Raw genomic sequence first — 18,436 nt, forward strand, 5'->3', positions numbered from 1 at the left:
TCTGTGCCCCAAGTTTAGCCACATCATGTCGGTCACAAAGCTGCATGACAGTTGTGTTTTGTGTCTTGGGCTCAGTCGTGATGCCCAGGGTGCTCCATCTGTGGGAAGATGACTTGGAAGCTGGTGAATCCAGTTAGAGCTCATAGGAAAGCTCTTTGGTTCTGATAAGTACAAGCCATCCATACTGGAAGCATCAGATTCAAGGGTCCAAGTGCTGCATCAGATACTGGTAGAGCATCAATGTTGAGGAAACATCATCTGTCAGTATCAAGCAGTGATAGATGCTGAGGCAGCAGATCATCCTCCACTTCCTCTCACATGATGAAAGTGAAGGGTACTGCTTCATCATTATCTGCACATAGGGATACCAATGAGGCACATCAAGCAAAAGTTAAGAAGCGGAGACATCAATTCCAGTCTATGCACAATGATGGGAGCAGGAAGAATATTGATAGCTCACATATATCTTCCCTAGCTACCATACATCTTCCCAAGCATTCTCACAAAGAAGGCTTCCTGTGTGTTTTGCATACACAGGAAAACCAAATATGACTAATAACGACATCTTTATTGTAAGGAAAATTTGTCTTTGGTTTACAAGGTATTGGTGGAAGGAAAGAAAACAGTACAGAGTGTAGTGTCTGACTGCTTTCCAAACTCCTTAAGAGAGCTAGCTATTATATCTCTTTCTTATATACTGTATTCTTATATACTGTATTCTATGGACACATGAGCATCTTGCCTGACCTTTGGTGCTTGTTTCCAGGCAGATTTATACACACCAAACCTGTGAGAACCTGGGGAATTGCGACAGCCTCTGATACACTTCAGATTACTCAGGAAGTTATGACTTCTCCAGCCTCCCACCCTGTGTTGGCATTAGCAATTTTCAAGGAGGAACTGAACAGGAGCATCCAGGAGGCATTGTAACTTCAATTTGCTTGATTTCATGCACCAGCATTCTCATCGATGCAAACTGATGTCCAGCCCATCTTGGAACCATAGGAGAATCAGTATTTCCATAGGGGAATCATAAGGATGTAACATGATCTATGACCCCTTCCACCACCTCCCATGCCAGTTTAGGTCCTTTTTACAGGGTTTTGTATTTTATTTTGGGGGGAGGGGAGGCAAGACAAGACATTAACAAAAGAAATTGCCATACTGGATCAGACCAAGGTCCATCAAGCTCAGTATTCTGTCTCTGACAGTAGCCAAACCAGGTTGCAAGTACCTAGTAGATCTAATTCCTGTTACTCCCAGACATAACAGTAGCTTTTTTCAGTCTATCTGGCACATTATTATGTGTTGTGGACTTTTCTTCCAGGAACTTGACCAAACCTCTTTTAAACCTTACTATGCTAGTTGCCTTGATCACATCCTCTGGCAATAGGTTCCACAACTTGATTGTGCACTGAGTGAAAAAGTACTTTCTATAATCTGTTTTGAATCTGCTGGTGGTTAGTTTCTTTTACTATTATTTGAAAGAGTAAATACCGTCCTTTACCCTTTCCACCCCACTCATGGTTTTATAAACGTATATCATGTACCCTCTCAGCAGTCTCTTTTCCAAGCTGAAGAGCTTTACATTATAGGAGAGATGTTCCATTCCCTTTATCATTTTTGTCACCGCCCTCTGCACCTTTTCTGGTTCCGCCATGGTTTTTTTGAGATGGGGCAACCAGAACTGCATACAGTATTAAAGGTATGATTGCGCCAAGGCTTAATATAAGCCAATATGATATTTTCTGTTTTCTCACAGGACAAGCAAGATGGTAGTCCTCACATACGGGTGAAATCATCAGGATGGAACCCAATCATGGAACACTTTTGTCAAAGTTTCCAGAACTTTGACTGGCACTTACTGGGCATGCCCAGCCTAGCTTCAACCCTGCAGCCAGCAGGGGTCCCACTTCAGTCTTCTTTTTTCCGCGCAGCAGTAGCCACGCGGGTTAAGGAGCTCTTCAGAGATTCTTGACAGGAATTTTCCTCACAAAATTTGTTTAAAAAATTTCAAAAAACTTTAACCCACAGAGGTCCCCTTATCGATTTCTTTGGTCCGCGTTTGAACAGTAAGTTTTTTGCCTGTTTGCAGTCTATTTCCGTTGAGTTTTTCCCTCGCGGCCTACCGGCCATCGACCGCACCGCGACTAAATTTTGTCGAAGTCATGGCGTCCGGTTTCCGTCCGTGCCCCCACTGCACGAGAACAATGTCCATCACTGACCCTCACATGGTCTGTGTGATGTGCTTAAGGTCCAGCCACGATGTCCTTACTTGCACCAAATGTGCTCAAATGACACCAAAAGGTCACAAGGCTCGACTCGATAAGATGGGTCTTCTCTTTCAGCCAAAAACCACGACTCCATCGATAGCTTCGACATAGTCTGAACCAGTGCCATCTATGTCGCGCCAGCACCGGGAATCCGCTGCTATCCGACTGGCCTCGACAACTCCATGGGTGTTGACCCCACTCTGTTCCTCCTCTGGAAAAACACCGGGGGGGAACATTGAGAAAAACATTGACACCGTCATCGTAAAGCTCAGGCCATCGATACAGGTAAACCCGCGACATCGACGTTGTCTGAGCCTCCGACAAAGAAGCCCTGTACAGAAAAGGCTTCGTCCTCTTCTGTCTCTGGATCACTGAGGTGCTCCCCACCTGGAAAGGTGCCGGGATCTGTGATTCCACCTTCACCGGTGGATCCTCCGGCTACACCAGTGCTACCTCCCACTCTGGAACTGGGTATTCATGCCCCAGGTTTCCGTGAGGATTTGGATCGGATGATCCAAGAGGCCATCGGCAAAGCACTCCAGGGCTTCCAACTTCCATCGATACCGGTTCCTCCTCCGGTCACCGATCCGATGCCCATGGTGCTGGCACCACTATTGGCTAAAATGGACAAGTTAATTGGTGCCCTTCCACTGGTGGATCAGAGGGAACAGAGGGACCCAACTCCTTCCTCGCCAATTCACTTGTCATCGGAGGAAGATGAAGAAACACCGCTCTTCATTCCACCTTCGGGAGTGCCGCCACTGACAATTCCATCGATGTCACCGATTCCATCGGTGCCTCCGTCAATGCCTCCCTCGATGCCAGCCATACCGCCATTGATGCCATCGATGCCTCCTTTTCCTCCTTCGGGACCATCAATGCCCAGGCCAGGGCCTTCAGGAATAACCCTGTTACTTCTTTCTGAAGAACATTTGGGAGCTAGTGATGACCCTTATAATCCTTGGACCGACGATTTGTCCCAGGATTCTGATGATCTACCTTCCCAGCCCTCCCCTCCTGATGAAAGGACACGTTCTCCTCCAGTGGACCTGTCCTTTATTAATTTTGTAAAGGAGATGTCTGAAACAGTCCCATTCCAGCTTCATACAGAAGAGGACTCTAGACACCAGATGCTAGAGCTTCTACAATTTCTTGATGCTCCAAAGGAAATCATGTCCATCCCTATTCATGACATCCTTTTAAAGAGAAACTGGGAGCACCCTGGCTTGGTGGCACCTGTTAACCGAAAAGCAGATGCTACTTAGTTCAGTCAGCCCCTGGCTTCCAAAGAACTCAGTTGGATCATCACTCGGTGGTTGTAGAGTCAGCCCAGAAGAGGGCCAGATGCTCCAAACCTCATTCATCCATTCCCCCAGGGAAAGATCAGAAGTTCCTGGATGCATTTGGAAGACGGGTATTCCGTGGATCAATGCTCATCTCTCGCATTGCATCCTACCAACTCTATATGACCCAATATAATAGGGCCTTGTTCATGAAGATTCAAGACTTTGCTGAGGCCTTACCTCTGCAGTTCCAGGACCAACTTCATGCCCTAGCACAAAAGGACTTAGATGCTGGCAAGCATGAAGTACGATCAGCGTATGACATCTTTGACACTGCTTCCAGGGTATTGGCAGCCGGTATCAGTGCAAGGAGATGGGCCTGGCTGAAATCTTCAGACCTCAGACCAGAGGTACAAGACAGATTGGCTGATTTGTTCTGTGCAGGGGATAATCTTTTTAGTGAAAAGATTCAAGAAGCAGTGGCGCAGCTCAAGGACCACCAAGAGACTCTGCGCCAGCTCTCCTTACTGCCTTCTGATCCCTCTTCTTCATCCAAAAGATCTTTTAAGAGGGATTCTAAGAAACAATTCTACCGGCAGAGGAGATACTATCCCCCAGCGTCCAGGGGTCGGCCTTCTAAGCCTTACAAAAAAGGCCAACCTAGGCAGCCTCGAGGGCAGAAGTCACAGCCAACCACTCAGCCAGGTCCAGCGGCAGGTTTTTGACTCCTTTCTAGAGAGCAGTACCCAGCTTCCATTTCCGACCATTCTGGTCGGCGGCCAATTGTGCCACTTCTCCAGCCTATGGCACACAGTCACCACAGATCAGTGGGTACTTGCAGTAGTGTCCAAATGTTACCACCTCAGCTTTCTCTCTGTCCCACTGGATTCCCTGCCTTGGTTGACATGGGGAACATCCGATCATTCACCATTCTTGGAACAGGTCGTCTCCCTCCTCTTCCAGTCCCGAGCGATAGAAACATTGCCCTCTCAGAACAGGGGCAAAGGTTCTATTCCAGGTATTTCCTGATACCAAAAAAGTCAGGTGGGGTGTGCCCAATATTGGATCTTCGCACTCTGAACAAATGTCTACAAAGAGAAAAGTTCAAGATGGGTGACCTTGGGTTCTCTACTTCCTCTTCTTCAAAGGGGAGATCTGCTCTGCTCTCTAGACCTTCAGGACGCCTACATGCACATTTCAATTACTCCGTCACATCGCAGATTCCTGCGATTCCTAATAGGCGCAAAACACTTCCAATATCGAGTGTTACCTTTTGGCCTAGCATCTGCCCCACACATCTTCACCAAGTGCCTCGTGGTGGTAGCGGCCTACCTCAGGAGTCAAAGTGTCCACGTCTACCCCTATCTGGACGATTGGTTGATCAGGGCTCCCTCTCGGCAAGGTGCGCTGTCGTCCCTTCGCCTCACTTTGCATTCCCTGATCTCCCTGGGTTTTCTCATAAACTATCAAAAATCCAAGCTAATTCTTTCGCAAACTCTATCATTCATAGGGGCCGACTTGGACACTCTAAAAGTGAAAGCTTTCCTACTTCGGGATCGAGCTCTCACTCTCGCTTCTCTGGCCCTTCGACTGCAGTCTCGACAACATTCAGCTGCACGTCACTTCCTGATATTGGGTCATATGGCCTCCACAGTGCATGTCACTCCTATGGCTCGCCTCGCCATGAGAGTAATGCAGTGGACTCAGTCTTCTCAGCCAATGTCCTCCACAATCTGCATCACCAAACAGCTCTGTCTATCGCTAGCTTGGTGGGCAAACCAATCCAATCTGGTACAAGGCCTTCCATTTCAGATTCCAGAACCTCAAATAACCTTGACAACAGATGCCTCCAACCTCAGCTGGGGATCACATGTTGGAAACCTGCATTTGGCATTTGGTCTCCAGAGGAAGCCAAACACCAGATAAATTTCCTGGAGCTTCGTGCAATCAGATATGCTCTCATGGCTTTTCAGGATCACCTCTCCAACTAGATCATCCTGATTCAAACTGACAACCAGCTGGCCATGTGGTACATCAACAAGCAAGGGGGAACAGGCTCTTATCTCCTGTGTCAGGAAGCTGCACAGATATGGGCGGAGGCTCTTTCCCACTCGATGTACCTCGGGGCCACCTACTTGCCGGGAGTGGACAATGTGTTGGCGGACAAGCTGAGTCGCACTTTTCAACCGCACAAGTGGCCCCTCAACCCCACTGTAGCGGACTCAATATTCCAACATTGGGGTTATCCTCACATAGACCTCTTTGCATTAATTCACAACCGCAAAGTAGGGAACTTCTGCTCTCTCACTCGCAGCCAACACCGACAGCCCAGAGATGCTTTCTCTTTCTCATGGGCCAGCGGTCTCCTTTATGCATATCCTCCACTTCCACTCATTTCAAAGACTCTCATGAAGTTGCGAAGGGACAGGGGTCTAATGATTCTCATAGCCCCTCATTGGCCATGCCAGGTCTGGTTTCCAGTTCTCCACGACCTATCGGTACACCAGCACATTCCTCTAGGGATGGACCCGATTCTGATCACTCAGATCAACGGCTGCCTTTGTCACGCCAACCTCCAGGCCATCTCCCTGACTGCCCGGATGTTAAAAGGTTAATACTTCAACCTCTTAACCTTTCAGAGCCGGTTTCCCGTGTCCTAGTAGCTTCATGAAAGCCTTCCACGAGGCAGTCTTATCGTTATAAATTGAACAGGTTTATGGGATGGTGTACTTCCATGTCTATCGATCCCTTCGCTTGTCCCACACCGAAGTTTCTAGACTACCTCTGGCACCTGTCAGAGTCAGGCCTCAAAACATCTTCTATCAGGGTACATGTCAGTGTGGTAGCCGCCTTCCATAAAGGTGTGGGGGATGTACCCATTTCAGTACAACCCCTTGTCACATGGTTTTTGAAGGACTTGCTTCACCTTAAACCTCCACGGTGCCCTCCGGCCCCTTCTTGGGACCTCAAAATGGTTTTGGGAAGGCTCATGAAACCGCCGTTTGAGCCTCTCCAATCCTGTGATCTCCACTATCTCACTTGGAAAGTGATTTTTCTGTTGGCGATCACATCTGCTCACAGAGTTAGTGAGTTACAGGCCTTAGTCACCTACCCTTCTTACACTAAACTTCTGCATGACAGGGTAGTACTCCGCACTCAAGCCTAAATTTTTGCCTAAGATAGTATCAGAGTTTCATATCAATCAATCCAATATACTACCCTCTTTCTTTCCCAGGCCCCACTCAAACCCAGGAGAACGGGCTCTGCATACCCTTGACTGTAAACGTGCTCTAGCTTTTTATCTAGACCGTACAGCTGCCCACAGGAAGGGCACTCAATTGTTTGTTTCCTTTGATCCCATCAAATTGGGCAAACCTGTGGGTAAGCAGACTCTCTCCTCCTGGTTAGCGGACTGTATTTCCTTTTGTTACCAACAGGCAGGCATTCCACTTCAAGACTGTGTTAAAGCACACTCTGTCACGGCCATGGCAACATCAGTAGCGCACCTACGCTCGGTGCCCCTTGCTGACATCTGTAAGGCTGCTACCTGGAGCTCTCGCCACATCTTCGCAGCCCATTATTGTTTAGACAAGGCTGGCAGACAAGATTCCATCTTCGGCCAGTCTGTGCTACGCAACTTATTTATGAACTGAGGTACCAACATCCTTCTGCCAACCTGGTAGGGTTCAGGATGCCCTCTACCAAATTCCACCCCAGTTCTTGTGCCTGTTGCACGTCTTTGGGTACATTTGGTGTATTGCTCAGGCATCCTCAGCTCGGTACTCACCCATATGTGAGGATTACCATCCTGCTTGTCCTGTGAGAAAGCAGAGTTGCTCACCTGTAATAGGTGTTCTCACAGGACAGCAGGATGTTAGTCCTCAACGAAACCCACCTGCCACCCTGCGGAGTTGGGTTCACTTACGATTTATTATTTTATATTTTGCATGTACTTTTACTATAAGACGAGACTGAAGGGGGACCCCTGCTGGCTGCAGGGTTGATGCTATGCTGGGCATGCCGAGTAGGTGGCAGTCAAATTTCTGGAAACTTTGACAAAAGTGTTCCGTGATTGGGCTCCATCCTGATGATGTCACCCATATGTGAGGACTAACATCCTGCTGTCCTGTGAGAACACCTGTTACAGGTAAGCAACTCTGCTTTATTCTCCATTCCTTTTCAGATCATTTCTAAAATGTATTTGCTTTTTTTTGACTGCCACTGAGCACTAAGAGGATTTCAAAATTTTGTCCACAAGAACTCCAATGTCCTTTTCCCTGGGTAGTGATTCCCAGCATTGTATACCTATAGTTGGGATTATTTTTCCCTATGTGCATCACTTTGCACTTTTCCACATTAAATTATCAGCCATTCATTTGCCCAGTCTCCTAATCTCACAAGGTCCTTCTGCAGTTCCTTGCAGTCCACTGCCTTTTTAACAACTTTAAAAAATTTTATGTCATCTGCAAACTTTGTCATTGTTCCCTTTTTGAGATCATTTATGAATACATTACATAGCACAGATCCCAGTACCTGTCCCTGTGGTACTCCACTAACAACCTTTCTCCATTTGTAAAACTGATCATTTAGTACTATTCTCTGTTTCTAGCCTTTCAACCAGTTACCAGTCCATAGTAGAATACTGCCTCTTATCCCATGACTTTGTAATTTTCTGAGGAATTTCTCATGAAAGACTTTGTCAAATGCCTTCTGAAAATCCATATATACTATATCAGCTGTCTCACTTTTATCTGTGTTTACACCATCAAAAAATTCTAAAAGATTGGTAAAACAAGACCTTCCCTTCCTAAAACCATGTTGACTCTTCTCTATTAAGCTTTGATGTCTATATGGCCAGTGGTTGTTATTTTATTATTATTATTATTATTATTATTATTTTTTAAGAATGGCTTCTAAACTATTTTGCCCAGCACCAACATCAGCATTACTGGTCTATAGTTTCTCAGATCACCTCTGGAACTCTTTTTAAAAATCAGCATCACATTGGTCAATTTCCAGTCTTCGGGAATCACAGCTGTTTTAAATGATAGGTTACAGATTACTAGTAATGAGTTAGCAAGTTCATGTCTTAGTTCTTTTAGAACTCTGAAGTGGATGCTATACAGTCCTGATGATTTGTTACCTTTGTTGTAATCTGATCTATCACATCCTCCATTGTCACAGATATTTGTTTTAATTGCTCAGAATCTCCTCCCTTAAAGAATGTTTCAGGTGTGGGTATGTTCCCAACCTCCTCTTCCGTATAGACCAAAGCAAATAATTCTTCAGTTTTTCTGCTATTTCCTTGTCCTCCCTGAGCACCCCTTTTGCTTCTTGGCCATTTAGCGACCCAATTGATTCTCTCATACGGTTTTTGCTTCAATGTACTTGAAAAAGTTTCTGTTATTAGTTTTTGCCTCACTGGAAAGCTTTTTCTCAAAGTTTCTCGGCCTGTCTATTAGAGATGTGAATCGTGTGATCGATCGTCTTAACGATCGATTTTGGCTGGGGGGGGGGGAGGGAATCTGATCGTCGTGGTTTTTTTTTTAAATCGTAAATCGGGGGAGGGCGGGAAAACCGGCACACTAAAACAACCCTAAAACCCACCCCGACCCTTTAAAATAAATCCCCCACCCTCCCGAACCCCCCCAAAATGTTTTAAATTACCTGGGGTCCAGTGGGGGGGTCCCGGTGTGATCTTCCACTCTCGGGCCACGGCTGCGTTAATAGAAATGGCACCGGCGCTACCTTTGCCCTGTCATATGACAGTCCAAGAAAACAAAGAGGTAGGCGATCTATGATAGCCGTCAGGATAAACACAAAAATAGATGCCTTGATCTTTTTCAGTTGTTTATTAAAACAGAGACGTGTTCACAAATTGCCCGACTCAGGCCGAGTTTCGCGGTTCAAAAACTGCTGCCTCAGGGGCTTAAACACTCCACAGTCGTGAAAAAAATTTCAGTAGTGTGATTCTCATCCAATATACAGTCAATGATTGTCAGCAATGCCCCTGAGGCAGCGGTTTTTGAACCGCGAAACTCGGCCTGAGTCGGGCAATTTGTGAACACGTCTCTGTTTTTTTGTTTTTTTTGAATTTATACTTTATTAAATTTCTTGTCATTTTTACAATGCACATGAAAAAGGAAAAAGAATGGTTTACACGTCATTATTCAAAAGGAAATACTTTTACAATAATAATAATATATTATATAAACCAAAAATAACCAGCCCACTATATGGGGAGCCATCCTAGGATAATATATCAAAAGAAATTAACTCAACACAATGAGTATACTAAGGAGAAGAGACTTACATTTACACTAGTCTATCATTCCCAATTTCGGAGGTTGTAACATTGTCATGCCCACCTTTATCTATAAGAAAACCCTCAAGATGACTCTGTTCCTGGAAAACAAACTTATTATTCTGAAAGGTGACTAAACACTTGCAGGGAAACTTAAGATAGAAGGATGCCCCTAGGGACAACACCTTCTGTTTTAATAAAAGGAATTACTTCCGTCTTGCTTGAGTATCCCTCGATACATCCGGGAATACCTGGATTTTCTGGCCACAAAAGTTTAATTCTCTATTTCTAAAGTACTTCTGGAGTACTATATTTTTATCTTGCTCCAGACTAAATTCCACTATTAAAGTGGCTCTGGATTGAATGTCATCCACTGAGGCCTCAAGAAAGGCCGTTAAGTTTGGACTATCTGTAGTTAACACTTCAATTTCCCCTTCTGGTAACAATACTTCTCTCTTTTTTATTGGAATATAATACATTTTGGATATAATTAGATCTTTAGTGATACCCAAATTTTCCTTGATGTATTTACCAAATAACTCTTGGGCAGATAACAACCTTGTGAAAGGAAAGTTCAAAAACCTTAAATTTCTCTTTCTCATGGCATTCTCAAAACCCTCCATTTTTCTATACATCATTAGGGAGTCTTTCATAAAGGCTGACCCAGTGGTTTGCAAAGTTGATAGTTGTTTTGAGGCTGATCCACATTGTGTTTCTAGTTGTTGAATTCTTTTTCCATAATCATCCAAGGTTTTCCCAGTTTCTTTTGAGAAATTGGAGGAATGACTCATGGAAGAAGATAACATCTTTTCCAATTTTGTTACCGCTCTCCATACATCCACTAGTGTTATATTCTCAGGATTAACTTTTTCTTCATTTAAATTCTCATGATTATCATATCCCACCACTTTTGTCTCATAAAGTCCTTCCTGGCCAACTAGTGGGTCTGCTGGGGTTGCTGCAGATGTCATTGCTAGCATACTTGGGGCATTGAAACCCATTGCCCCATTGCCCTCAGCAGAATCATTGGGAGTCTGGTTATAGGCCGGACTTGAGGAAGCACCAGAGGAAAAAGAAATATCTGGTATCGCCTCTTAGGAGGCTGACTCACCAGTCTCACAAGGTGTTGATCCATTGGTCCTGAGGCTTCTTTCCTGACCGGGGTTGAGATCACCATTCTAGTCTTCCTCTTTCTTCCCATCGATATTCTCTCGTTCGTAGAAGTTTCACTTCTGAGAATTTGAAAAAATCTTCCAGGGGCGCGCGGCTTCGGCAGCGCGCCGCAGCCCTCGATTTTAAATAGGACCGGCGTTCAGAGATGACGTCAGAGGTAGGCGGGACAAGATGTCTCAGAGAACGAGGTAAGCTCCCTTCCTTGCATCCTCTTTGGCCGTGGCTCGCTCAAACACGCTGACACCACTCGCAGCGTGTCCCTCCTTCACAGGCTCCCGCTTCCTTCGCCACAGCCCTCGATTTTAAGTAGGGCCGGCGTTCAGAGATGACATCAGAGGTAGGCGGGACAAGATGTCTCAGAGAACGGGGTAAGCTCCCTTCCTTACGTCCTCTTTGGCCGTGGCTCGCTCAAACACGCTGACACCACTCGCAGCGTGTCCCTCCTTCACAGGCTCCCGCCAGCACGTCTCTGTTTTAATAAACAATTGAAAAAGATCAAGGCATCTATTTTTGTGTTTATCCTGTCATATGACAGGGCAAAGGTAGCGCCAGCGCCATTTCTATTAACGCAGCCATGGCCCGAGAGTGGAAGATCAAACCGGGACCCCCCCACTGGACCCCAGGTAATTTAAAACATTTTGGGGGGGTTCGGGAGGGTGGGGGATTTATTTTAAAGGGTCGGGGTGGGTTTTAGGGTTGTTTTAGTGTGCCGGTTTTCCCGCCCTCCCCCTTCCCCTCCCCCGATTTACGATTTTTGATGATAAATCGGGGGAATTCCTATTGTATCGCGCCTCTAACGATTTTTGACGATTTAAAATATATCGGACGATATTTTAAATCGTCCAAAAACAATTCACATCCCTCCTGTCTATGTTTTACATCTAACTTGCCAGTGCTTATGTTCTTGCTTATTTTCTTCATTTGGGTGTGCTTTCCATGTTTTGAACTCTGCCCTTTTAGCTTTAACTGTCTCCTTTATCTTACCTTTAAACCATGCTGGCAGTTGTTTAGACATCCTTCTACATTTTCTAATGCAAGGAATATATTTATCTGGGCTTCCAAAATGGTATTTTTAAACAATGTATCCAAAAAGGAAAAAAACAAAAACACCTCTCTGTCTCTCGGCAATACTCAAAACATTCACAGTATTATTTGTTAATGTATATACTGCATCAGCAAGCCTGTCGACGTGCTAACCCACAATTTTTTAAGGGGAAGCCGTCCGGTCTTCTAATCATCTGCGGTCAGAGTCACTTTGTAATGTGTATATATTTTTTAGTCAAAGCGCTGTGTAATTTTGAACTTTTTCAATTTTTATATAATTTTGTTTTATTTTCTCAAATCTCTGAAATCCCAATAATTCAGAAAAGAAAGGTATCAGCTCAACACCCGGCCAATGTTTCGCTATACAGCTTCATCAGGAGCTGTTGATGTTAATCATTTCCTGCCAATTTCTAAAGGGAACACATCTCCAACTTCGTTCGCCCTTGTTTTCAACATTCACTGTTCAACATCCTATATAAATAAAATATTTGAATCAGCTTATATCAAAAAACACTATCATCACTTATCTGGTGTTAGAAGAGCATACTCCAACCTTCTCACGGGATGACTATCACCTCAACTGGTTTGAATCCAACAGGAACAGAGACCATTTCAACGTAAGCTGTCAACTTAAGAGGAGAACGGCAACCAATCAGTGATTACGTCAACAATGATGTCAGCTTGTCAGCGAGTATCTTATAAAAAAACATTTAACTCAAGTTCTGCATTAAGTCCTTTAGGATGTAGCGTGTCAAGGAAATGCATCAATTTCTGCTCAGCTTGCATGAGCTTTTTGTTTGTCTCCTCCCCACCAATGCAGCAAAATTTGTTGAATGACACATACTTTCAGATCATCGAATCCATGTTTTTTCTCTAAACAATGTACAACTATTGGAGCATTTAAACGTTTAGTGGCTAGGCTTGACTGGTGTTCTATCATTCTAATCCTCAGCTGTCGTGTAGTTTTACCTACATAGATCAACTTACAGGGGCACATGATGATATATATTACCCCTGTGGATTTACATGTAGTGCGCTGTTTCAACAATACAGTTACTGGAGGATTTACAAATGTTACATAAGACTGGATTTTTAACTATCACGTCCAGAAGAAGACCGGTACGCTGCTGGCATACCACTCCAAGTAAGGTTTATTGTTTAATATAGATTTCAGCGCAGTCCCTCTGTTTATCAAGTCACATACAAAACAAAATTGTCTCAAGTTGTAACCCCTTCACATTATTTTATTTTTAAGCCATATTTATGTTTATAGTTATATTGTGGGAGCCACACATACTTATTAGCATACTGATTTTTTTGTCCAAGATATGCACAATGAGTTTTGCACACGTTGTAGCTTTAGAATTTATTTAATTTAAAAAAAAAAAATGTTTTTCTTTATAGTTTTGTGCCTTTTATACCTTTAATTTTTAAGGGGTGTTACATTATTTCTTGCTATCATTAGTTATAATTACATATTATTTGCACATTCCACAGACTTTCTGACTAACTCAATGGTATGAGATATCATACATATATCAGATATTTCATACAGGTAAAATCATTCATTTTTTCATACATTCACACTCTTTCGTTCTGATTCTCAAGCTACATTTCCTGTGGAGTATGTTTCAATTTGTTTCATTTTATATGTTCCACTTTATGTTACCATTTAAATGTATTTATGATTTTATATTTGATTTATGTCTGTCTTGTATTGTTAAGTTTTATTTGCTATTTGTGTATTGTAGCCCCTGAGGCAGCCCCAGTGTGTGGGCGAAACTCGGCCTGAGTCGGGCTTTTTTTATTGGATTAACAAATCTCCAAATAAAGATTCTAAACGGACATTCCTTGGTATCTAATCGATTGTGTTGCCCCCATGGCTTTTTTAGATCGCCTACCCTCTTGTTTTATCAACACTACAGAAGTGATGCATTTAGGCTTGAGAAAGATGGCTGGCTGAGGTTGCTGCTGCAGCACCAGCCAAAGTAGAGACATCCCCTCCAGCTCTTGGAGTATTGTCTAGGGTGGAGGGATTCAATCAACAAAAAAGGGGCAAAATGTACTCTACATTAAAATGCATACATGTGTCTAGATATCTAATTGCTGCAGAATCTTGAAAAATCTGCCACAGGATTATCCCCTTTTATAGAAACATGATGGCAGAAAAAAAAAACAAATGGCCCATCTAGTCTGCCCATCCGCCCAATTAATTTAGTTTTATAATTCCCATCACTCCCTTAGAAATTCCCTATATTTATCCCATGCTTTTTTGAATTCAGATACTGTTTTTCTCTCCACCAGGAAGCTGTCCCATGATTCCACCATCCTCTCTGTAAAGAAACCACCCTTGTCGGGCTGGTGGAGCACACTGTTAGCCCGGGTTTGGACGCGCGTTTTCGACATGCTAGCTTTACCCCTTATACAGTAAGAGGTAATAGCGATATTAAGTCTGAGGCCCCAAAATTAAAATTAAAAAAAAAAATTTTAAATCGGTCGGCAGCCCGCGGGTTGGAAGACGGATGCTCAGTTTAGCTGGCGTCCATTTTATGAACCTGTGGCTGTCAGTGGGTTTGAGAACAGACACCGGAAAAATTGAGCATCGGCTGTTAAATCCGCTGACAGCCGCCGCTCCTGTCAAAAAGGAGGCGCTAGGGACGCGCTAGTGTCCCTAGTGCCTCTTTTTACCGCGGGCCCTAATTTGCATCTTCTTACCCCCCTGAATCGCGCGCACAGGAGAGTGGCCTGTGCGCGTGCCGCTCTCCCGCAACTTTTACTGAATCGGCCCGAGTGTTAGATATATAGGAAAATCTGATGTTCGGCTGTTCTTTGCCGCCTGGAGGCTAAAACCACTGGTTGGAGGAGGCTAGAGTGTGTGGGGAATTGACCCCATTGTTTGTGTAACAGATCAATTGCTCAGTTCTTAACTTTAGACAAAGCTATTTCTGTGTATCTGAGATTTTAAAAAGAGTGAAAATGAGTAAAAATGTGTTGTCATTTTTAATTTTCAAGAACAACAACAGTTTGGATTATTTTTATTGGCTCGACTTGATCCTTTATCTACTGTTCATTTTGCTTAAAATGCCCAAGCACAGCTGAGTTCACAAGAAGAGAAAAATAACATGATCCTGCTGCCAAGCAGACAGGAAACTATAGTAGACCTTGTAAGCTGCAAAGGGTTGAATAACGCCTCCTGTCCAATCAGCTGAGAGCACTGTTGCTATGTGCACTCTTATTCTGCCTTCTTTGTGGGAAAAAAATGTCTTGCAGCAAGATTGGCTGAACATGCAACCAAAGCAGAATGTTTTGTTCCAACCACTGTAGACATCTGGATCCCTGAGAATCAGATAGTATAACCCAGTTTCAACCAGGAGACAGCTTTGCACAAGGATTGCAGTATGGTTTACAGTGGAAACAAAAGGCTGCACAGGGAAGGTGTGTAATCAAGGAAGTACTTTTAAATACTGGCTTTTATTTTCTTTCAGTAATTTGCACCTCTTTAAAAATCAAGGTACTTTCTTCAAATAGATTTAATTGAGTAATAAATGAGAATTCTGTCCTTTTTGTGAAATATTAAACTTGTGCTGTTTAAAGTTCATATTTTGCATAGCTCATTTTTAATTCATTGGCAATTGTAACACATACATTTGACTATTGCTTATATAACTAGCAATGTAAAATCAATGAAAAAACATTGCTTTGTAATATGATTATTTAAAGATTATCTAATAGCTTTTTAAATGTCATGGGGGAGGGGGAGGTTATTGCTTTATATTACTTTGATCATTTGCAGAATTTGATAGGTGATTGGAATATTTTTAACATTTTTATATATACCTGTAAATATACATTTAGGTGTTTAAGTTTCAGTTGAAAATCTTTTTTCTGTTTGAGTTCATAAATAGGTTTTTATAAATATTTGAAACATTACAGTAGGAACATAACATCTCTCTTACTCAGTGATATCTATTGTCATGTTCAATATAGAGATCAGGTCTTTGTTCGTCTCTTGAATAGTATGGACACACTTGATATTCATTATACATTTCCTATTAAGTTTCAGTGTTATGCACAAAATAATCCTTAAGTTCTACCTTTATAGAATTGGTACAGATTTCTGTAAACCTGGAATAAGAGGCCTTTAAATTAGTGCAGCAGTATTCGGGGCTTCCAGGTGTGTTACTCACAGAACAGGCACAAGATTTTTATTATGTTGCTTTTGTGTCATTGCATAGGGCAAGTTCCTTTAACACTAGGAATTCGTTGAAATGAAACATCATGAGTGTCAGCCCTTTATCATTATTTGTTTTCCTCAAGGCAAATTTTAGTTCATGTAAATAAATCAGTCATTTGGGAATATTAAGAGACTGGGCAGCTATTTACTGTCTATAAGAAGAGAGAATCTACAGATTCAAATGTTTCTGTGATGACTGGTTTAATAAATTAATTTTAGTTTTACCTTTCAGTGTTTTTAGATGTAATACCTTTTCTAACTTCTTGTTCTACTTTCTTTTAAACATAAAGCTTCACCAATCAGGAAGCTAGCATGTGAATTGCTCCTCTTCACTGCTGATAAAGCTATGTCAGTGCACTTGTCAAACAAAATATCTGGGCATGTGCTTATTCACATTTGTCTATTTTCATCAAATCTTATTCATTTACCTTCAATTATGATTGGGTTACATACCTTGGCTGTTAGTTATGTAATGGATTGAGAAGACTGCATAAGGTGAAGTATGATTTAATCTGTTGGTATTGTTGACTAACAGCAGAGTATCGTGGGCCTAAAATAATTTTATAACAAACTAATGCAGAATGGAAAAATGGGCATTTTCTGTGTTTTTCTCTCCTCCAACGTCATTCTGTATTCAGCATTAGAGCCCAATCAGACAACAGTTCTGAGAGTTCAGATTTCTTACCAGTTCCTTTATCTTACAATACAAGATGGATAAGAGATATCACTCATCAAAAGGCCACCTGAACCATGACATCTCTGTCAGTTTAGTCTAGTTCCCCTACTCGTAATGCAGCAAAGAAAGCCAAACAAATCATTGACCTGCACAATAGAATTTCATAGGTGGACATGCAGACTGCCTCCAAGGCAAAGTGCAAGAGGATGTTATATGTAATTAGGTGTCTCTTATTGCCCTATTTGACTAAACCTCCTTCGTGCTGCATGCTTGGAGAAGCTTTTTAAGAAAAAAGGAATTGCCCTCCCCTCTTATTTTTACCAAAAAGGTAAGCTGGTAATGGAATGTTTTTTTTGACTGCACTAGGAGGTAATCTGGACACCCATGAATAAGACACAAATGCAACTAGTCTGTTGAACCTTATGAGCCATGCATGTCTCTTATGCCCATATCCTGTTAGAAAAGGCAAAATATATGTCCCATTCCCTGGAATAAGTCTGTCAGGTAGAGCTAGCCAGGGCAACTTGGAATAGGTGATGCACATCAGTGCTCCAATTTCCCAAAGGTGCTTTGGTATCATATGAATATAAGATATGCCATACTGGGTCAGATCAAGGGTCCATCAAACCCATTATCCTGTCTCCAGCAGTGGCCAAGCCAAGTCACAAGTACCTGGCCATTAAATAGATCCCATGCTGCTAATGCCTGCAACAAGCAGTGGCTATTCCCTATTGATTAATAGCAATTAATATCCGTGTCCTGTTCTCCTTGTGTACCAATGACCTGAAAATGGGCCACCTAAACCAAGAGAGAGCATCAACAATTGCATTGTGAACCTCAGGTAGTTGTATGGCTCTCATTATGTTCAATTGCAAGGTCCAAAGAACTATCTTGCACATAAGGAGGTCCAATTGTGGATATTTTTCCATTTGGTTACTGATTGCAGTGACAACTGCCACCTTATCTGAGATCTGAGCAGCACCTTCTTGTTCATTGACTCAGTCCCCTATAGTACCAAAAAAACTAATATAGGGAAGAGCTCCAGGAAGGCAGTATTCCTGGATGCACCAGACTGCTTCCATTCAACCGGCCATTGTTTAGTGCACCAGTGGCCCTTAAAATAGACACCAAACTCAACCCCTCCACATGCATCAAAGAATAATTCGAGCTCTGTGTACAAGACTTCAGATGCCTGCCAACTTGTGAACCCCCATTAAACCTACTAGGAAAACATGCCATACCATTAGGTCCTCCTTCACTGCACTGAGCAGCCTACTGAAATGATGCTTAGTCCTAATACCAGCTGATGCAACAGTTAGCCTTCGGAAGAACACCAGACCCATTGGGATAACTCTGCTTGTAAAATTTAATTGCCGTATTAGTGACTGAAACTGTTTAAGGGTAACCATCTTTGCTTTGATTGACTGATCACGACCTAGAATTAAGATT

General features: G+C 42.9%; 1 protein-coding gene across 2 annotated transcripts in view; it reads left to right on the top strand.

Moving 5' to 3' along the window:
- The window catches only part of FAM214A (family with sequence similarity 214 member A), a 168,711-nt gene that overhangs the window by 27,253 nt on the left and 123,022 nt on the right, over positions 1-18,436 (top strand). The window contains exon 1 of one of the 2 annotated variants that reach the window (XM_029575109.1): positions 13,134-13,221. The exons of the other annotated variant lie outside the window; for it this stretch is intronic. Within the exon in view, the coding sequence (XP_029430969.1) occupies positions 13,149-13,221 (73 nt within the window). The 5' untranslated portion in view covers positions 13,134-13,148. Of the gene's footprint in view, positions 1-13,133; positions 13,222-18,436 lie in introns of those variants that run through there. 2 annotated transcript variants of the gene reach the window in all.

Source organism: Rhinatrema bivittatum, chromosome 13, assembly GCF_901001135.1.
Source record: "Rhinatrema bivittatum chromosome 13, aRhiBiv1.1, whole genome shotgun sequence".
NCBI classification, from domain to species: domain Eukaryota; kingdom Metazoa; phylum Chordata; class Amphibia; order Gymnophiona; family Rhinatrematidae; genus Rhinatrema; species Rhinatrema bivittatum.